Source organism: Diceros bicornis, chromosome 38, assembly GCF_020826845.1.
Source record: "Diceros bicornis minor isolate mBicDic1 chromosome 38, mDicBic1.mat.cur, whole genome shotgun sequence".
NCBI lineage: Eukaryota > Metazoa > Chordata > Mammalia > Perissodactyla > Rhinocerotidae > Diceros > Diceros bicornis.
In genome coordinates this window covers 9894501-9916890 of record NC_080777.1, presented here as the reverse complement: position 1 = coordinate 9916890, position 22390 = coordinate 9894501, and the positions used below count along the sequence as shown (strand labels likewise).

At 48.0% G+C, this 22390-nt stretch overlaps 1 protein-coding gene across 1 annotated transcript in view; it reads right to left on the bottom strand.

The window, feature by feature from the left end:
- Positions 1–16427, bottom strand: part of CAPN8 (calpain 8) — a 65097-nt gene extending 48670 nt beyond the window's left edge. The window contains exons 1-2 of the mRNA XM_058533643.1: positions 16191–16427; positions 8585–8654 (exon numbers count right to left, since the gene is read on the bottom strand). Of these exons, the coding sequence (XP_058389626.1) occupies positions 8585–8654; positions 16191–16427 (307 nt within the window). The remainder of the gene's footprint in view (positions 1–8584; positions 8655–16190) is intronic.
- Between the last annotated feature and the right edge of the window lie 5963 nt (positions 16428–22390).

Genomic DNA, 22390 nt, shown 5'->3' with positions numbered 1-22390 from the left:
GAAAAGAAAAAAAAAACAAGAAAACTCTTCACAGCCGAGGGAACATATTCAAATTATTTCAGTTTCTGCTGGTTTTCATGAAGCCCACCAGGCCAATTCTCATCTCATTTCTGCTATTGTTGAAGGAATAAGGCTCAGTGGTGTGAAATTGCTCGAGGACTTCCTATCTTTTTTCCCTCTCACTTTAAATCAGATCTTTAATGCTATTTGGAGGGGAAAAATTTCTTAGTAGATTATAAAAATGGAACTGATTCACCAGAGGGAAAAAAATCAGTAAGTAAATATATTTAGGGCTTATGTAAATACACCTCAGAGTCAGTTACAAGGAAGTGGTTTGTTTACTGAGTTTAATTATAATGCCCTTTGGATTCAAAAATAAGACAAAATACTAGAAGCCAGGTCTAAAGAGAAAAAAAATAAAAGATGAGCACTAACACTCATTGTTAGCTCTGGCCAAGGCTGAAATACGCACGGCGAGGTCCTTCGCTGTTTGCGCTGGGGCAGCCGATCCAGATTGCAGAACGCCCCCCTCCAAAAATGATTGTAAATGGTGTGGCACTCCCAAATCGTGCCAGGGATCCTGAGCCTTCCAAAGGTACACGTGGGTCCTTAAAATGCATCAGATATTAAACACAGGATCACAGAGAGGCTCTGTGGCAAGATGAGGACAGCCTTCCAGCCTCAGGCGTATTAAGAGATGAAGTGAAGTGAACTCAGATGTAAAAATGCCCGGGAGCCCAGTGGGGTGTTGGGGACTGAAAGCAAGGCATTTTTAGGCTGGGAAAATATTCTGATTACAGTGCCTAGGAGCAACAAGATGCGAAAGGAGACAGGAAGGAAGCAAAAGTCTCAGGGGAGGGGTCGAGGGGACCCTGGCCAGGTCGCTGGGTAGACGGCCACAGAGAAAACGGTTTCAACCAAGAGCCAGTGCAGAGGTGCCTGGGGGTCCCCCACAAAAGAACAGCATTTCTCTAAAGACCCAGGTAAGGATGGCGAGCAACAGTTCAGCGCAGAGCAGAAGGGTGAAAAACGACTGGAATGCAGAGTGTGCAAAGGGTCGGTGCCATAATTCAGGCCCGGCGGGGCCTTGGTGTAGACTGAGGGGATCAGCCAGTCCTAACCAGCTTGCCCATCTATTCTGTTCGGCTTGTGCAATGCTGACCTGCATAGTGATTGATATATTTGAATGCGGAGGTGTCACATCAAAAACTAGATTTCTGGCTTCTCTTAAAAATTGCAAAATCTGGACCAAATCCCTCTATATATTGATTCTACCAATATTTATTGAGCATCTAGTCTGTACCAAGTACTATTCGAGGCCCTGAGGATACAACAGTGGGGAGAAAAATATCCTTGATGTCATGGAGTTTCCAGTCTAGTGGAGAAGACAAACAATAAATAAATACACATGCCACGTGCTGGTATATGCCAGACAGAAAAGGAAAGCAGAGAGAGGGGAGTGACAGTAACTATGGGGCGCCATTAGATGCAGGGCAGTTGGGGTGGGTCTCCTTGCTCCTTCTCGGTAACACCCGGCTCAAGCTGGGGGGTGTTTCCCCATCATGTAGGGCATATTCTCTAGTTTGCCACAGTCACCACTACTCTCTATTGTTACCTCCTCCTGGCCTAGAGTTATAGGCAAAAGGGCAAGAGCTGAGATGGCCAGAGGGAGGCGACAGGAACTGACAGGGCCAAGAGAGAGCATCTGGAAGAGGGTGGCATTGGGGAAGGGCTTGTAAGTGGCCCAAACTGGTGCAATGGAGACTCTGCCTGTTTCCATTCTTCAAATCAGTGTAGCCTCTTAGAACAAAGGGAGCATTGTCCTTTCTCCAGTGAGCAGGCGCCGTGGGTTTGCTTCTGGGAGGACCCGGCTCTTGTGGGAGGAGGAGAGAGCAGAGGAGGGAGAGGGAGGATCCACGCTTCTGTGCCGTGGGTGGTACACCATGAAGGTGCACGCCCGTGAACTACAGCCCCACATGCTCCTGTGGGAGCTTCTAATAAACGCCCAAGGCTGAGCCTGATTTCACGGAGGCCCGAGCACAGCCCGTCACCTCCTGCTTCCTGCGCCTGCACCAGCCCGCCTCCACCTCGACTTTTCCTCTCAAGGAGGAGCCCCAGCACCCAACACACACAGGCTCCCTGCAGCCTCGGGACCCGGACATTGCATCACCAGCGCTCCACCAACGGCCTGTCTGCAGGTGGCCCCCAGGTCTCCTTTACTTATGCCCGTTAACTAGCCACGTGTGCTGGACCTGATGGCTGAGGTGGGGACAGCAGTGTGCCCCTAAACTCAGAGAGGGCTGGAGGACCCCAAGACTCACAGCCTGTCGTTGATGGAGAAGTTGTCCTTGGACCCTGGGGTGACGTCTGCAAAGTGGGAACCTGAGCCGTGGGCAGTACCCTGAGCCCTTAGACACAGTGTTGGGCCCCAACGCTGGGGTTCTGTTGGGTCTGTGGAATACATTAAAGTTACTGGGCCTCTGAAAACGGAGGACAGAAGCATTCCAGCAAGCATCCCTCTGCGCAGCAATCAGCCCCCCTCTGGGACTTGGTTTTCAGACCCAAACCTCAGGCTGCTCAGCCGAATGGAGCTCAGAGAGTGCTCCCCTGGCCTGGCACCACTCACCACCTCCTTAGCAAGCTCAAGGGCAAGGGTTCGACCCCTTGGGGACTCAGAGGCTGGTCTGCACTTTCTGCATTTCTCTTAGGAAATGAGGGAGAGTTAGGACATCTCTGAGTAAGTAAAATTGGAGAGTGCTGACAAAATTCTCTTGCTGCAAAAAGAAATCTCCCCCTGACGGAAGCTGCCTAACATTCCAGTATTGCAGGGTTTTTTGTTTTTGGGTTTTTTTTTTTGCTGAGGAAGATTCGTCCTGAGCTAACATCTGTGGCCAGTCTTCCTCTATTTTGTATGTGGGACACTGGCACAGCATGGCTGATGAGTGGTGTAGGTCCATGCCCAAGATCTGAAGCCGTGAACCCAGGCTGCCAAAGTGGAGCATGCCAGAAATTAACCACTAGGCCACCAGGCCGGCCCCGGGGGTTCTTAATCTTTCCTGTGGACCCTTTGGCAGTTCAGTGAAGTCAAGATCTGATCTTAGAACAATGTTTCTAAATGCATAAAATACAAAATAGGACTACAAAAAATCATATTAAAACAGTTACTAAAATATGTTTTGTAAAATTATAATATAGTAAGGTTTGCGCTTCTTATTAATGTTCTATATAAAAAATTTGGAGTGGAGCCTAATAAACAGCATAATTATGAGGTAGCAATGAGTAGAAATGGTATTTTGAGATATGTGCAACAACTGTAATGTGATATGAAAATAATCTGTGAGTTCTATTACTGTGCTTCAATGCCTGCATTCATACTAAAGGAAATAAGTTAGTGAGGGTTAGTGTAACTAAAGATGTAACACTAGGATTCTTTCATGCTCTTGAAATAATGCTCAATATACAAATCCTCCCATAACCCACTGACTCAAATTCTCACTAAAGTGTAAATGGTTGTCCTGGGCCCTTTCCTCAGGGTAGACAGGGCAGTGGTGATAGTGGGACAAAACACGAGGGCAATGAGGACTAGGAATCAAATAGAGAGGAAAGATACACCACAAAAATGGGGAACCACCATAGGCAGGATGCGACCCTGTGAGCAAAAGCAAATTTCCTCCATATCACGTATGACTGGGCTGCAAGGAAATGTCATCTATAGTTTTTCTGCTGCTGAAAGTCTGACCCTGTGCTCACCAGAATCAATGAGTGGATTTGGCCCTTTAAGTTCTCTGAGGCTTCCCCTGATTGCTCATTACAAGGAACCATTTAGTCTTAGTGAATTGACTGACTTTGCCCCAGTCCTCGAAGGATGCTACAGATCAAAAGGTGTCTAGCAAAGTGCTTTTCAAAATGCTGACAGCAGTCCTGACTGCTGAGAGCAGTATGCATCCAGCCCCTGCTCCAGGAGGGCAGCCCATCTCGATGGGGAAGCCCTGACTCACGGAGCAAAATCAATGTGGAGGATGCAGCAGAGAAGGCACCTGAATTTAGGTCATTGTTTGTTTTTTATATGTCCCTAGAGACATGTGAAATGGGATAGTCGTTCCCTTTTCAAAACAAGAATACAGAATATAAAACTCTATTCAATAAAGACAACAAAGATAAAAAAGACATCAATTCCACAGAGGTGAAGAGAAAAATCGGGTCGATAGAGAAAGGACGATAGAAGAGATAAGCAGGCACACAGGAGCGCAAACACACCAGAGGGGAAAATGGACGAGAAGGCAAGATGAAGAGAGGGAAACTCCAATACTCACCAAACCTTCAAAGGAAAGCTTATCTCACTCACTAATCCTGCTCTGCCTGGAAAATAAACCACCCGGCAGATCAAAAGTGTGGATAAACATTGTGGCATTTGTTATCCAGAAAGCATTCACACTCCTATCTAAAGTCTGAAGCCTCTGTTCCCCATTTGTTCTAGAAGAAAATCTCCTGCTCCCTGTTCCTGAAAACAGCAAGTGCCCAATTTCATTTTTCAGGGACCAAGGTCGCCTATGGTTGTAAAGTAACATCCTTCACATGGCCTTTGGGCCCATTTATGCCTAAAGAAGTTTCAAGTCCTGTTGCATTTTTGCACCCACAGGCATAAGTGATACCTGGTCTCGGTGTTCCCGTCCACGTGGATGAACTAAGGTAGGGACAGGTGGACCTGTGTGGCAGCTGGAGTTAGAAGGTCTTGCTGAGCTTGAGAGACAGGCCAACTCAGAGGCCTCAGAGCAGAGTCCCCCTGGGGGGCCACAGGATCCGGCGAGCAGGAAGTAGGGGCTTCTCCCTGTGTTCCTTTATTCACAACACCATCAGGGCCTTGAGATAATGTCATTCCAGGTCTGTCCCTGGGACATTCCTCCGTCGTCAAGGATCAGCAAACACCTTCAAACACCTTTATACTCCTACCCAGCAGCCTCAGTGAGCTGAAGACAGACAGGCAGACAAGCTAGTTTGCATGAAACTTGGGAATCTTCTGAAAATAAAGACACATAGACAACTTCAGGATGGAATTTGTATTCTAAATGCCTGACTCAGCCTGATTGCCAAGAGTGATACTGGCGAGGAAGGAAGAAAGACACAAGTAGCCTCAGATTTAGGTTCTCCCTGTTTTCAAATGATTTAATGACGGTAGAAGGCAGAGGGGTTAGGTTGACAGGTCAAAAGTTCACAAACATCCATCAAGCCCAGCTCTGTCCCAGACACTGTGGACGTAGAGACGTGTAAGAGAGTCAGGCCCGTGGAGCCACAGTCAGGACCCAGGGTCATTAACATCCACTTCCACCATGGGAGTGCCCACTTCTCAGAGGACAAGGAACCGGGTGTCAATTCTCTACTCATCATAACCACCTGGTGACCTGGGTTGGATTATAGTCCCACTTCACAGCTGTGAAAACTGAGGCAGAGAGGCCACAGGTAGACTGTGAAGACCCAGGTCTCCCTGCGTGAGCTCTTTCCACTTGGCGGACTGAATTAGGTACTGCTGTTTATTGTAGATACCAAAGAGAGGAGGGCCCTCAGGCATGGGCATTTCCAGGAGCACTGCAGGGTAACGGGTTTAGGGGCGGGGGAAAGATGCCAGGGCCCCTGGGTTCAAAGAATAGAGATGACCTGGGATGGGGAGAGCACAGCCCAGCAGGTCATCAGGGGATCAGGCCAGCACAGTAGACTTGAGTCCCCTCCACCTCACTTAGATGTTGAAGTATACTTTCTTTATTCTGTCTGCCCAGCGCCACTGCCCCATTCTTTTGGAGAACTCTGCCTGTGGTTTGGCAGGGAGGCTCCCAGTCACAAGAGCAGGCCCACGACCCAGGCTGAGCCAACCATACAGTTCCTCACTCCTCCGGCCGAAATAACTGAATCCAAAAATGGGCCACGACCCAAACCATCAAATCAGAGTCCCTTTCTGAGATTTGTAAAACCAAAGCTGGTTTGCGACTCTACGGGGTTGAAGTCTGGAACCACTCGTGGTCATATTTCCTGCCATATGGAGCCTCCCTGCCATGGAAGAGAGAAGAAGCCAGCAGAGACCAGCAGAGAGGAGAGACAGGCCGAGATAGCTCCGGGAACATTTCAGATCCCTGGATCAGGCTTCCTGAGACCAACGCTGCCCTTCCCTTTCCACGGTCTAGCTGGATGAGCCAATAGATTCTATTTCAGTGGCCACAGAAGCCCCAAGATGTTCGGTGACACGCGTGGGCCAACGTGCAAGGGAGAGACAGACTGCTGGAACAAGCGGCCGAGGGACCAGCGAGGTCTCTGCACACATGACAGATGGGAAGCTGATTTTTCAGACGGGAACTGCATGCCTTGCAGTTGTTTTAATTTTTGGAGAGTGTCTATTCAAAATAATAAAATAATAGTAACACAAAACTCTGTGAAAAAGACATCACGTTCACTGTATAGATCCACTGTTCAAAAATAATCATGAATTTTTTTAAAACCTAGAGTAGACCCCGCTGCACTGTGCTGGACTCTGAAAAACCAACAAAGCATTTAACAAACATTAATCCATGTCACGCCCTGATTCAACAAGGGCCGCATGACACCGCCTTCTTCTGTGGGGACACATGCTGTGTGTCGGGCTCCTCTTAATCTCGCCACAATCCACCCACCGTGCAGGGCCAGCCCTGGTGCAAATCTCACAGGCCACACAGGCTGTTGGGACTCAGCCACCAACTTTCACCCTGGCGCTGAGTTGCAGGCCTGGTGCCATGAGGCACCCACTTTTCTACTTGCTGAGTCGCCATCAGGTTGACAGGACCGCAGGCCCCATACCGAGCGCCCTTCAGGAAGCTGGACTCCACAGCTCCTTTCTGCTCTGTTCATTAAAAACCACCGCCGCCGCGGCTGGGCTAACCCAGGGCGGCCTCCTCCGCAGCAGGGCCGCACTCCCTTTGATGTGAGGTGGGTTCTGAGAGCTAGCTGGGTTCATTTCCTGCGCCTCCAGCCGCCGGCTCCATCATTGGCAGCACACGCTCACCATGGTAACGCTCCGGCCTCTTTTTGGAAACCCTCTTTTCTCCTCGCTTAAAACTATTCAGAGGAGATCTATCCAAGTCCATCAATTAAAAGGCACTTATGAAACACCTTTTCCAAAGTTAAAACGTCCATAAGGAGACGCCATTAAAAGCAGATTCGACCTTGTGTTTCCCTGAGATACTTGCTAAATTAGGTTAAACATTTAGCTTGAAGGAAAAAGGCAAGTCACACTTAGAACAAGAAAAGGTCAGAACGCCACCCCGCTGCGTGCCCTAACACAAAGGGTTGGGACGGGAGGCTGTGGTTTTCAGGGAACGGGCACATGTCTGTGTGTGGCACCCGAAATCATTCTCGCTACTTTATACTCACGCTCCATGAGCTCCGGCTAAGGGGACATTTGCTCTCCTCATTAAAGGAGAGAACACTGGAAGCATTTAAAATAAAATGCCCTGTGATTTGCAAAATCATAAAGGTTTCCAGCAGGCTGAACCACGCTGGAACAAGGAGGAAAAGGAAGGGAACCTCCTGACAAATAAAGGTTTAGCAAGTCCGTACGGATGCTGAGATTTTGTTGTGCTGATTTCACCAAGTAGGATTTGTTTCCTCGTTGCCTTCATTTCCAACTCTATATTTTGCAGCTACCACTTGACGGCGATTTGGAAGCCCAGTGAATTTAATTCAGGGCCATGTTGTCCCGTAAAATATCAGTCTTGTCCAACTCAATGCAGAAACTGTGAGGCCCTAGGATCAGCAGGGTTTATGAGATCAACAAGCTAATGTGCTATCAAGGAGAACCTCGGTTTCTGACTTGAGGCTAGAATTTACAAAAGAAAAGAAAAGAAATTATTTCCTAAGCTTAACTGCACCTGATTTGGAGGGAATGTGAAAGTTTGGGATGTAAAGGTTCTTAATCCTGGGATTCCGGGCTAGTGAAAGAAAGCTTGGCTAGATAGATAAGATTCTCGTGTTCTTACTAATTATAAAAGCACCTATTATGACAGCCCATAATTGTATAGACATTGCCATTCCATAGGGCAAATTATGTCCACTTAAAAGTAACTATTATCAAAACATAGCACAGCACGGTTATCAAGTACACGTCTATAATCCTGGCTCATTAATCTAGCATTAAAAGAGGTTAAATGAGGGCCAGCCTTGGTGGCCTAGTGGTTGAGCTCTGCACGCCCGTCTTCAGTGGCCTGGGTTGGGTTCCCAGGTGCGGACGTACACCACTCATTGGTAATGCTGTGGCAGCAACCCACATACAAAACAGAGGAAGATTGGCAATAGATGTTAGCTTAGGGTGAATCTTCCTCAGCAAAAAAAAAAAAAAGGGGGGGGGGTTAAATGAGCATTCAGGAAATCTCTTGTTAGCGGGAGCCAGAGGTAGTTCGAACATTCCAGACCCACAGTGAAGAATACCATCTCAAAAACACAAACCCATATGGGTAAATCAGGGACGGAATTTAGTCGGTCAAGTCTAACAGCTTAATCTGATGTTACTCATTACACACACACCCGCCCTCTCCCAAAACAAACAGGACTCTCCCAGGTTACTCACCGAGACCACCCTGACAAATGTCTGTGCGCGTGGCTCCACCAACGATAAATTGAGGGCTGGAACACAGTTCCTGAAAGCAATTTGGAACAAAACACAAGTCACAAGAGGATGCCCAGCGATGGCGGCAGCCAGGGTAAAGGAACTTGAGAGTCATTGAATTCAGACCTGGAAGAAACCTAAGAGATCATCTACTGTGCATAGCTCATGTTATTGCTGGGGACTCTGACGCCCAGAGAAGGGAGGACACCTGCCCACAGTCACACAGCCATGGGGTGACAGAGCAGGAGCTGGAGCCCATGGCCCCGAAGTGACCAGTAATTTTAAGGCTATGCATACAGTACAGGTGTGTGGGTGTGAGAAGGGGGCGGGGCGGAGAAAGGCAAAGTCTGAGATAATAAGGTGATGAAATATGATCTCACCCATTCAGACAACACCCTTATTTACAGAGAGAAGATTAGGATAATGGTTAGCACTCTACAAAATGCTACACACTCTGTAGACACTCACTAAATACTCAACTAAATGATGATGAGCCCATGCGCTGATGGAGACACCGAGGTGTCAGGAAGTGCCATATGCAGAGAGAGCTCATCTCTGGGATGTTCACATATCTGTGCTTCCTCCCCTCACTGGCCTTGTGTTTCCCTGAGACACGTGCTAAATTAGGTTAAACACTCAGCGTGAAGATGCCCTCTGCCCACAGGCAACCTCACGGCCCTGGAGCGCTATTGGGGCCCAAGAAGGTATTCCTTCTTTCTTTGTTTACCCAGCAAGGATTTATTGGGTACCCATTCTAGACACCGTGCTATTTGCACCATGGCAGGCAGGGGAGAGAGGGGAGCGTGGTGAAATGAAGAAAGGAAAACACGAGGTTCTTGGCCTCAAAGAGCTTTCAGTCTACGTGGGAAACCAAACCATTCATGAAAAAATCAGAGAAAAGGCCGAGTGCCTAATGATGGAATGTGGACTACACACGCAAAGGGAGAAAAATGAGAAATGCCCCCTAGAGATTACGTATGGAAGACTTAGATGGACATTAGAAAGACAGCGTTTAGGAGCAGACGATGGATTGGTTCCCGAAGGAGGGTTGGGTGTGCCCAGCCACCACGCCAGCTGTAAGAGGGAAAGGGTGGGACCTCCGGACAAAAGAGAGGTAAACCCACATTTCACCAGAGTCCTCCTGGGTTTTATTACATCAAGGACCGTCTGACCACAAAGAGCGAGAAGCATTTCCATCGTACTCCATAGAGATGAAGAAATGGTGGTTCAAAAAAAAACAAGGAAGCCAGAGGATGAGCTAAAGGCAGACATGGGGGGACGTGAACTGGGATTCTGGGGTTTGCTGTATGACACGGAGCCTTCCAAGTGGCCGCCCTACAACCCTATATAAAGCTGCCAGATCCTGCCGAAATGGGAGGAAACGGTGCCTTCGGGCTGGCTTTTTTTTCCTTCCAAGTATTAAAAAAAATTCATCAACTTGTTTTTTATTGAAAAAGTAATACATGCACATGGGTAAAAAAAAATCTAACAGTAAATAATGCTGTAAGACAAAAAGTTCCTTCCACTTCAGATCCCTCACTGTTAACATTTCTCGTGTGTCCTCCAGGAACTGTCTTTGGATATAGAAGCACATTTACACATATATCCATTTTTTATCACACATGTCTTGTGCATCTTTCTTAGCACCTATAGAGTTTTGAAATTTCACTATAAGTATCATGAGTTATTTAGCCAGTCCTGTAGTGATGGATCTTTGGTTCCATTTCCATTTGTTTGTTTATTTGTTTCAATCTTCTGCAATCTCTAGTGGTAATTTCAAGAGAGAAGCGTCATTAGCCAAACTAGGTGTTCTAAAAGTGGGCAGCTGCAAATTCTAATCCCAAGTGCTCAAGAGCTCCCAGTCTCCAGCCTGTCACCTCTTGGTGAACATTCATTAAAAAATTAATAAATAAAAAGGGAGGGACAAAAAATTTTTAATTTAAAATTTGTTTTAAGAAAGGAAGAAAGAGGTTGCATCATTGAGAAGGAAAGGAGGAGAGCACATCCTACAGGGGTATGGCAGAATCTGCCCCCTTAAAGACCCTCTTGAAATAGTCCCGTTTCTCATCACCCATCCATCCACCTGTCTCCTGAAGTCTGGCCTCTACCTGCACAGCTCCATGGAACTCCTGCCACCTAAGTCACCAGTAGTCACAGATGGAGCACTATTCGATGCCAGTCTAACTTCTCCTTAACATTTGATACTACAGTCTAGTCCCTCCTTCTGAAAACTCTCCTCTCTTGGCTTCTGCATCTTTACTCATTCCTCTCTAAATACGCCTTCTCATTCTCCTTCAAGGATCCTTCTGTTCACCCCTAAGAATCAGGGAACCCTGGGGCCAGTCCTTAACCCCCTGCAATGACCCCATTTCATACAGCAATAACATGCCCTACGCATTCTCTCTTGGTGACATCATCCAAACCCATGGCTTCAACTCCTAACATTAGAATATGATGATGCTTCCAAAATCACCCCCCTGAGCTGTGTATTCAATTACCTGTGTCACACTATTCATGGGATCTAAGCTCATTAGACTCATATCTAATAGATCTACCAAGTTCTGCTAAAATTTTAGTTTGCTTTGGAAGACAGAGTGGTTTGCAGAGGCTAGAGACAAATTAAAGTGTTATAAACAGAATGGTTACAACAGAACCACATTCCTAAGTGGTTTGTGGAATGTTCATTTTGCTACATGTTATTTATTAGCATAATTCCAAATGCACCCCTTCCAAGAAAAAAACAACCAAGAAATGCCATGGCTAAAATGTCGTATGAATCTTTCAGGGGCCACAAAAGGTCCTCAGCTTTGCAAGGAGATTGCATCACAGCATTATGCCTGAAGAACATTCCCGAAGTCTTCTCTCCATTGCTCCCTAATAGAACGCAGATCAGAGATACAGAGTAATTTGGCTGCCAAAGAGGTTTAAAGAGGCAGACCTCTGTGAAGAGGCAGGCTCCCACCTCCCACACTTGGGACACTATTTTTTTCTTCCTTAATAACAATCATGTCTTTTTAGTAATAATGTTTACTATTACTCGGGTAGGGATATCAAAACACTCCATCACACAAATTACTCAAGCCTCGTATCAGCCTCTGACGAATGGGCACAAGAGAAACAGGCATCAGTAAGGAATCCAAGGTAGGAAGTGACTTAAACCGCACACTCTCAGTGACGATGGCGACTTGGAAACATCGCTCCCCAGGGCATTCGCCCATGTTTGACAGTCTATGTTTGGCATTTCAGAGCTCTGGCCATGCACTTTTGGGAAACCCAGTGATGCTGCCATCTTCATCGTCATCACCGTCAAGGATGGCCACATCATTCGGCCCAGCACTCCTGTCCCTCTAGGATCTGGCCCCATTTGATGTTTCCAGCTTCATCTCTGTTTCTCACAGTGTTCTCCCTCCTCTAATGACCATGGACCATGCCTCTTTCTGGATAAGCTTGCTCTGAATATACTTCCACAACCTTCTACAGCCTTTGCTCACACCTGTGCCTTCTCCATGGTCTCTATCATGACCCTCTTCTTCCAAGCCCAGCATGAATGTCTGCAGTAATTAACCTGTCCCAATTCCACAGTCAAATTTACTTGCTTCTTCCCCTGAACTCCCAGACATCTTGTTCATATTTGTATTTCACCCTCTGGACATTCTGTCTTGTGATAACAGCTAGAGACAGCTCCTCGTATCAAGTATTTATTATGGACCAGCCACTGCATTCAACCCATTCTCACATTCAAGCCTCCCAATAAACCAGTGAGGTAGGTAATATTATTATTCCCATTTTATAGATGAGGAAACTGAGTCCCGGGGAAGTTAGTTACTTACCCACGGCCAGACGGGTAAATGACAGAGAGGGAACCAGAATCCGGATCCACCTGATGCCCAGGCCCAAGCTCTTAGCCACTCTGCTGCCTGTCAGTTGTCCACTTGCCCCTCTCCCCGACTAGCTAACGCTCCACGAAGGCTCTGCACTAGCCCCTGCACGTGACCAGCACTCAGTAAGTCAAGGCTGAACTGAAAACTTCAAATTCATGAATCCACGAAGCAGCAGCTGGAAAAAGAGCGGAAGCCCCAACCTGAGCCCTCTCTCCTTCATCCTTATCCGACTTCCCAACAATTCAACCTGTCTGTATTACTCTTAACTTGGGTTGGCTGTTTCACAGGTCCTTACTGTGCACCTGACATGGCCCCACTTCTCTCTCTGTATTTCTTCTTAGGATCAAGAAACTGGTGAATTGCCAAAAATTGGACAGAGACAAATATCATTGACTGGGCCACACTAGGGCCCGCACACACTGAGCATCCTTCAAACCACAGGGGCCTGGGCTGGGCATCGACTCAGCACAGTGGGGAAGCCGGGACATGAGAATGCAGAGAAGCAGCAGCTAACAGCACCCCCTGGTCTCACACGGCCAGCTACCTTGTTTGTGATAGGATTGCTGCTCATCCCCGACACTAGTGGGAAACAACGCCTTAGGGTCGTGAGTAGCCAAACGTTTACCCTGAGAACCCAAGCTTGACCTTGAGGTCTTCGAATTTGGGCAAAATCTGTCTTCCAACACTTGGACCAAGAGCCCAAGCAAATCTTTCACTCAGCAGCTTCAAAATAGGCAGAAACACCCCGCAGGGGCAGGATGTCAAATTTTATGATTTCAGAAAACATCTAAGTACCAAGATCTATTTATTATTGAGAGGGTAAAAACATACATGCAGATGTAGTTAGCCCATCCCATTACCTTTCTCCCAAAGGCAAGTAAAAATTAACATCTTTGTAGGAACCAGGATCATAAAAGCCACGTCTGGGCAGTTGACTTAAAGCCCCGAAGACTAAGAAAGTAAGAAGTCATCCTAAAAGCAGCAAGTGAAACAAAAAAGCAAACAATCCAATTTAAAAATGGGCAAAGGACTTGAACAGGCATTTCTCCAAAGGAGAAATACCAATGGTCAATGAGCACATGAAAACATGCTCAACATCACTAATCATTAGGGAAATGCAAACCAAAACCACAATGAGATACCACCTCACACCCAGTAGGATGGCCACTATCAAAAAACAGAAAATAACAAGTGTTGGTAAGGATGTGGAGAAATTAGAACACTTGTGCACTGTTGATGGGAACGTAAAATGGTTCAGTGGTTATGAAAAACGATATGGTGGTTCCTCAAAAAAATCAAAAATAGTGGCCAGCTCGGTGGCGCAAGCGGTTATGTGCACGCACTCCGCTGCAGCGGCCCAGGGTTCGCCAGTTCGGATCCCAGGAGCGCACCAACGCACTGCTTGTCAAGCCATGCTGTGGCGGCGTCCCATATAAAATAGAGGAAGATGGGCACTGAACTGTACACTTAAAAATGATTAAGATGGTAAATTTTATGTTATGTGTATTTTACCACAATGAGAGAAAGAAAGAAGAAAGGAAGGAAGGGAGGGAGGGAGAGAGAGACAGGGACAGAGAAAGAAGGGAGGAAGGGAGGAGGGAGGGAGGGGAGAAGAAGGGAGGGAAGAAAGTAGCAAGTGAACTCATTACTGCACCTCATTTCTGGATACCCCAACCATCTTTCAGGCTCTGAGAGGCTCTTGAGAGAAAGAAATGAAGTATTTAGGAACAGTCTGATTTTCCCAGGTTCCAAGGCATGTCCCTGATAGAGATAGAATCAGGGTCATTACTGCCTCAGGAGCCTATTTAATAATCTGTAAGATCTTAGAGAATAAAACTGCGTCCTGTAATGTACCTTGCAATGTGTGAGCACAGCCTGGCCAAAGACAGCCGTGTGACAATTCCTCACTGATGATGGAGGATGGAGAGGGTAGATTTTGACAAGCATTATTTATTCACCTGAAAACTCCAAATAATGGGAGTACTTCAATTCCACATTAATCAGGCTCTAGCACCTCATCCTCTGGATTTTATAGCATTCTGTTGACAGGCACAATCAGCACATCCAGTCTAAAGCTACCATATTTACGTGGACAGTGGGGCCAGGTGAAGACACAGTCTGAGAGGGGGAACAGGCAACGTGGTTGAGGAGGTAAGGGCTTTAAGAATTTCAAATAAAGGAGAAAAATGAGGCAAAGGTTAACTGACACTTGACTTTGGTCACAAAGTGAAATCTTCTCTTCCCCACATTTCCATCTCCCCCCGCCCCCAAGCCCCTTGGGGTCCTTCAATCCTGCTAGAATGCATCCTCCTCCCTAAGTCTTTCCATCAATGGGTCCTGACATCCCAGGTTCCCACACCCATGGTTTATGCCTCTGTTGAGTACGTCCTTCATCCTGCCCAGGGTGTCAGTCCTTTATTCACGTGTCTGTCTCCCCATAATCTCCATCAGAGCTGAGACCCCAGCTCCTGCCTCAGTTTCTCCCCGACCACCTTCCTAAACAGGGCATAGCCAACGCCTGACACAGAACGGGGCCTGGAAAACTGTTGAAATGAAACGTGGCTGTCAACTCTTGAAATTAGAATACAAAAGTGTGATTCCCAACCTTGATTTTGCCAACATCCCAGGGTAACCCCATAAGTTTTGGAGGGGGATGGGTAGATGGGCCACGGTGGGCAGGAGGGAGGCAGGGCACAGGAGTCATTCTCAGAGATGGAAACTGCTGTGCCAAATTGAGAGGATGAAAACAGAGGGGTTGAGAGAGCTGGAGCTAAACGATGATTTTGACCATGTCCAAAGAATTATTCTCTCCTTATCCTCCCTTTTCAACCACTGCCAAGAAAACAGGTACCATGACTTGATTTTCCCATCGTGGTCTAGAAAATAAAGGCGTCCTGGTCAAAGGCCACTGAGTGTGTTCTCTTGTGAGACCTTTTCTGTGGCAGACACTGATCAGAGCTCTTCATACGATCATCTCACTTCTCACAACCACTCTGCGCGGGGAGGTTAAATCGCTTGACGGGGTCACAGAGCAGCAAGTCATGGGGCTAGATTTGGGGAGGACTGTTCTCCATCCCCTGCCCTGGAGCTTTGGGTGGCATCAATGACAGCACCTAGGAGCCCCTGACTTCCACCTGCGTTCACAGACCCACAGCCCCCACCTCTCCACTCACCAGCTCTGAGAGAACAATGACAATTCATGACCTTAAACACCTTGCACCTTTCACATCCACCCCAGGACTGCTTACATCCAGCACTGATCTGTTGCATTGTGTGCTGGCCCAGGACGCAATAATACAACAACTACCACGTATTCTGTGCCTATTACGTGCCAGTCACTATGCTCTGTGTTTCATCTCTAGTCCTCGTACCAACCTGAAAAGTAAGGTGCCAGTAAGCCCATTTTACAGATGAGAAAACTGAGGTTCACAGAGGTTATCTATCTGAGGCCACACGGACAGAGCCAGGATTCAGATCTAATTTATCTGGTTCCGAAGCCCATGCGGCTCTTCCCTCTGTATCTCACTGCCTCCAAAAAGATTTTTTAAAGGCGGTGGGAGGTTGTTCTAGAATATGAGATCCAGGAACTTGGGATCTAGAGCCATGACATCTCCCTCAACTACTTCTGACCAGAAGCGAGGGCTCTCCATCCTGGATGACACCCAACAGCAAGCCCATCTCCTTACCGTGGGCCGCTTCCAGACAATGCCTTGAGTTTGGGGGGAGCCTGGTCCAAGATCCTTGTAGCCCAAGGCTGATGGGCATGCTGGGAACTCCGGGTCCTTGAACAGGACCCCTGAGTCCAAGCACTGTTGCCTCAGGGTCTCGAAGTCCTGGCCCAAGTACTTCACGGCTTTCTGGTTGGAGCCAAGACCTTCCGCTGCCGCCCGCTGCTTGGACACTCCGGCCACCAGGGCTGCCATGGCCGTGGGCTCCGTGGGTTAGACAGGAGGGCAGAGCTGCTCTGTGCTCTGAGACCTGCCTTACAGGGCGGGAGCTACAAGGCAGCATGGAGGGGAGGCGGAGCAGGTAAACATTTCACCCGAGGCCCTGCTCCCGAGGGAGGCTGAGTCACTGCCAGGAGCAAATATGTACCCAAGGTACAAATCAATCTGCACCTCCTTCCCCTCCTGCCTTTCAGCAGACACTTCGGAGGCTGGGAACCTTCTAGGGCCCCTCCTGGGCCATTAACCTAAGAAATCTATTAAGATCACAGCCATCCCCACCACTCTGAAAGACCTTCCTGCCTCCCATTGGCCCCACTGGCTGAGATGAGCAGGCCTATCTCGCAGTTTGAGGCAAGTATCCACCAAGGAGTTGGAGAAGTGGTTCTGAGCATGAGGAGGGCAGCGGTTACAGAGGTTTCCTTTCCTTCCAGAAAAGTTTAGGTCCACATTTGCTGGGAGGACAAAATATCAGAGACAGGCGATTCACAGAGTGGATCAGCCTCAGTGGAGGCTGTTCCAACGACGAATGAAGGTTTTGGCCACTGACTATTGTCGTTTCTATCCCAGCTGCACCAGTAATTAGCTCTGTCACCTTGGGCAAGTTATTTAACCTCTCTTCCCCCTAATTTTCTCATCTGTAAAATGGAAGATAATAGCAGGACCTACCTCATAGGGTTGTTTGAAAGAGTGATGAGGTGGTACGTGTAATTTGCTTTGAATGGTACTAAGAAGCAATTGGTACATCAGCTTTCATGATTCCTAGGAACCAGGACCAGAAAGAGAAGACCTGGGAATCAGGAGTCGTGGGTTCTAATCTCAGAAGTGAAATGGGCTCTGTGACCTTGGATTAACCAATTTTCTCAGAGCTCCAGAACCCAGGCCTGTTCTACCCAAAGGATGTGGACCACATCAGTGATTTTTGAATTTCAGTGTGTGTGGCAGGCTGGAAAATGGTCCCCCAAAGATGTTAAGTCCTAATCTCTGGAACCTGTATATAGTACCTTATTCGGAAAAAGGATTTTTGCAGATTAAGTTAAATTAAAGATCTTGAAAGGGGAAGATTATCGTGGCCTTAAATGCAATCACAAGTGTCTTCATAAGACGGAGGCAGAGTGAGATCTGACAACAGACAAACAAGGAGAGGGCGGTGTGTCCACAGAGGCGGAGATTGGAATGATGCTGCCACAGGCCCAGGAATGCCGGCAGCCACCGGAAGCTGGAAGAGGCAAAGAACAAATTCTCCCCCAGAGCCTATGGGGGGCATGTGGCCTTGCCCACACCCTAGTTTCAGCCCAGTGAAACTGATTTTGGACTTCTGGCCTTCCAAATTGTGAGAGAATATATTCTGTTGCCTTAAGCCACCACGTTTGTGGTAATTTTTTACAGCAGCCACAGGAAACTAATAGTGTGTGTAAGAATCCCCAGGAGCACTTCTTAAATGCTGATTCCCTGAGGGCCTACTGTCACCCAGGGAAGTCCCTACAACATTTTCCATGTCTAATGCTTTGTTCCTAAGTTGTACTTGCTTATAGGAACCACGGCAGAACGCTGCCAGAGGGCCAAACCACAGAACAGGTCCAAACCAGACAGGTCCAAGATGGCAATGGAGTGCTGTGTGCAAAAGGAAACGTGTGCAAAAGGTGCCGTGTGCAAGAAGGGAAGATCTGTGCATGCCCCAAATGCCCCCGCACCAAGCAGTGATGTGGAGACCCCGCCCTCTTCACATCCCATAAGACCTGGCTCACCCTCCCTTCAGGGAGAAGGTGTTTTAGAGCACGAGCTCTGCCTCCTCTGCCTCCTCCATTCATTGATCAATGAATAACATTTCTGCTCTGCTATTCCCAACCCAGTCTCATTCTATTGGTGCAAACAGCTCTGGGCCAAAGGACCCACTTGTGAGTCACCGGTCTCTTAGGGTTCAGTGACCTTACCACTGTTCCTCCCTCCCCAAAAAGATATGACTCAGTGGTCTGAGGTAGGACCAGGAGTCTGAAGTTTTTAAACTATGATCCCAGAGATGATGCCAATGGAGGGGTCCATAGACCACATCCCAAGAAGCTCTGGACCCGCTGACCTCTGAGCCCCCCAGCTCTGACCTCAGCCAGTGACAGCCTATGTGTAAAGCACTTAGCTAGGTGGGCAGGTCCGGCAAGCAGAAAGAAGGGTCTGCTTCCCAGGCGTCCAGGATAAAACGTGGTTTTTCAGGTTTCACCAGAAATTCAAGGCCAAAATGACCTTCAGAGGCTCAAGCCAGCATCAGAAGACTTGGCCATGGCCCTCACCCCTCTGGGAGCCCCTCCTTCATTTCTCGGCACCATTGTCCTTGATTCAACATCTGCCCTGCAACTAAGCTCATCCAGGGTTCACAGTGACATTTCACCAGCCCCCAAAGTTGACCCTGGTCTCACTTGGGTGGCCCTTTAAAACCAGAACCACAACTCCATTCAATCAACACAGAATCCTCTCAGGCACATTGGATTCCTGGGGAAATCTAGCAACTCTGTGTGGGAAAGGAAAGGAAAAACATAAATATTTTTACTTTTGAATCTACTGCCTAATTATCTGAGGCCTGGGATTGATGCTCAGGAGCAGTCTTACTCTACTCAGAGTGGCCATTTCAAACACAAATCTGACCATGTCACTTCCAAGCGTAACACCCCCAATGGCTGCCCATTCCTCTTGGGGGGATGGGTCTGCACAGCCAAAAGACCCTAAGCAGATCCGCCCTTCCCTGCCTCTCTACCTCCTCCCTCCTCTCCCACGCTCTCCTCTCTCTCTGCTCTCTACCTCCTGGCTTCCTTTCAGGTCCTGGAAGGTCTGCTGTGTCCCACATCAGAACTTTGCACCTGCTGTGCCCTCTGCCGGAAATGCCCTTTTCCCCACTTCCCACCCCCCGCTCATCCTTCAGATCCCGAGTGCCCCAGGGAAGGCTTTCTGAACCCCCCTATACAAGCCATCCCCGTCTTCTATGCTTCCATAGCAATCTGCAATGCCCCGCCCAGCAATCATTTAATTAATGCCGCTCCACCCCACCAGGCTCTGATCACCACAAGGACGATTGTCTGTGTTGGTTTTGCTCATTGCTGTATCATCCAAGCTTAGAAAGGCTCCCGGTGCACAGTAGGGACTGAACAAATGCTTGTTGAATGAATAAACACCCATGGGTATAAGACACCCAGTGGTTGGATATATGCACACCAGGTACAATGGACCTGACACCTTCAGGAAAGGTCATTAGTTAATTGACAGGATCTGATGGGATTGTTTTCTCTGGCTCCGTTCTCCCCCGTGCCTCCCAGGAACATTCCCTTTCGAGTGACTGAAATGAACAAGCCCTGCCTCCATCCAATCGCAGAGTAAGCGCAGCTGGTAATCTTCCTTCTCCATAAGGGACTCCTTTGGGGTTAGCAATCTCCTTCCCACCCCACCTGCCTAAATCACCTCCCTCGTCACATCCAGAGGCTGCACAAACAAACCATTCCTCATCCAGGCAGACAGGTCTGAGCCGCTGCGAATGGAGCCTTCATTTACAGAGTCACGAAAAGAGAAGCGAAGGGAGGCAGGAGCCGTCCCTGCTCACCAGCCCCTCCTGAGCAGACAGCGAACAACATCTCCTTGTTATCCAGCAGGCGCCCAGGAGGAAGCAGCCTGCGCCCACTGGCTCTGTCAACCTGGACTGATGTCTCCCCAGCCTCACGCCCAGATATCCACAAGAGCCAAGACCAGCATCCTTGCAGGAAGCCCAGGATCCATTACAGAGGCTGACGAGGCTGAGCAGAAACACGCCTGGCGGCACCTACATAATGAGAACTCTTCTCGCAAACGGCGCAGGTAAACGCTGCTCCCTCCGGTGTGCACACCAGCTGAGCCAGAGCGCTGAGCTTATCCACCCATGGCTCCTCCTCGGCTGCAAGGACCAAGGCTGCGTTGTCCCCTCTGCAAGGAAGATAAACCACCCAAGGGCCCAAGTGTGCTTTTCAGACAATTGAAGTTTGCAAAGCTTGTTGTCGCGCATAACTATATGGGAAAGGGATGAGTGGAGGCTGGCGGCAGCCTTCTCTCTCCTGGGCCTTCCCATTTCGGAATTCTAAGGCAAGCAGGGACTGAAGCCAATGTCAAGAGTGTTGCAGAGTTCTCATACATTGCCGATGGGAACGCAACATGGTGCAGCCACTTTGGAAAATAGTCCGGCAGTTCCTCAAAATGCTAAACACCAAGTTACATAGTAACTCCAAGAAACATTCCACTCCAGGGAACCGAAAGAGAATTGAAAACCTAAGGTCCACACAAACATTTGTGCTTGAATGCTCATAACAGCATTATTCATAAGAACGAAAAAGTAGAAACAACCCAAACGTCATCAACAGATCAATGGATAAACAATACATGGTATACTCATGCAATTGAATATTATCCAGCCATAGAAAGGAATTAAGTACTGACACAAGCTACAACATGGATGACCCTTGAAAACATTATGCTAAGTGAAAGAAGGCAGTCACAAAGAAGGCAGTCACAAAAAAATACATGTTATCTGGTTCCAGTTATATGAAATATCCAGAATAGGCAAATCCATAGAAACAGAAAGTAGATCATCGGTTGCCAGGGATTGGGAAGAGAGGGGAATTGGGATTGACTACAAATAGGTACGAGGTTTCCTTTTGGGGTGATGAAAATTTTCTGGAATTAGATAACGGTGATAGTTGCACAACATAGTGAATGTACTAAAAATCACAGAAATGTATACTTTTTTTTTTTTAATTTTTTGCGAGGAAGATCAGCCCTGAGCTAATAACATCCATGCTAATCCTCCTCTTTTTGCTGAGGAAGACTGGCTCTGAGCTAACATCTATTGCCAATCCTCCTCCTTCCCCCCACCCAAAGCCCCAGTAAATAGTTGTATGTCATAGTTGCACATCCTTCTAGTTGCTGTATGTGGGACACGGCCTCAGCATGGCCAGAGAAGCGGTGCATCGGTGCGCGCCCGGGATCCGAACCCGGGCCGCCAGCAGTGGAGCGCACGCACTTAACCACTAAGCCACGGGGCCAGCCCCAGAAATGTATACTTTAAAATGGTGAGTTTTATATTATGTGAATTATATCACAGTAAAAAATTAATAATTAAAGAAAATAGTATTACAGAGAAGAAGGCATGTTATGATCCAAGCGTTCATTAGTGGTCTCTAAGGAAAAGATTGGTTCCCCATCTGCCCAGGACAGCAAGTGTCCCATCACGCCAAAGAGTGCCAGAGCTGTCAGACCAAACCCTGTCTAACCAGCCCCGGGAAAACAGAAGGCTGGATGGGTCAGGAGCGTGGGCTCATCCCTCTCCAGGTCTGTGGGATCACTCTTCATGTCTCGGGATCACACACCACCCGAGGCCCTCATCCCTGGCAGGAAAGGGTCCAGTCAAGCCCAGCTGGGATGTCAGCTGAGACTGCCCCACAGTGGCCAACCAAGATCCCGCTGACCCAGTATGACTAACGCTGTAAAAAGTTACATTCCAATAGAACGTTAGGTCTATGTAGCACTTTCAAGTCCGTGGCTGATTAGAGACTCACAGCAAGTCTATAAGTAGGTCGAATTGTCAGGCTAGCCCAAAGTCACTCACATGGCAAACTTGAGCCCAAGTCTTCTGATTTTAAATTCCATGTTCTTTCTACAACACAGGACCTACACTGCCTACCAGGGGGAAGCCCTGATCTGGGCAATAGGCCATGAGGCACGATGCCTGAAAGGAAGAAGTCCATTGACTCATTCAGCCCTCCCATCCATAAGCCCTCTCCATGCCAACACTATGCCAGGCAGAGGAAGATGCTGGGTAGAAGGATGAAAAGACAAATAAACACCATCCCTGCCCGCAAGGAACTTCAATGCCATAGGAAAGACAGAGCAACACACAAAGAAAGGAGTAGTCAGTTCTGAGGGGACGGATGATA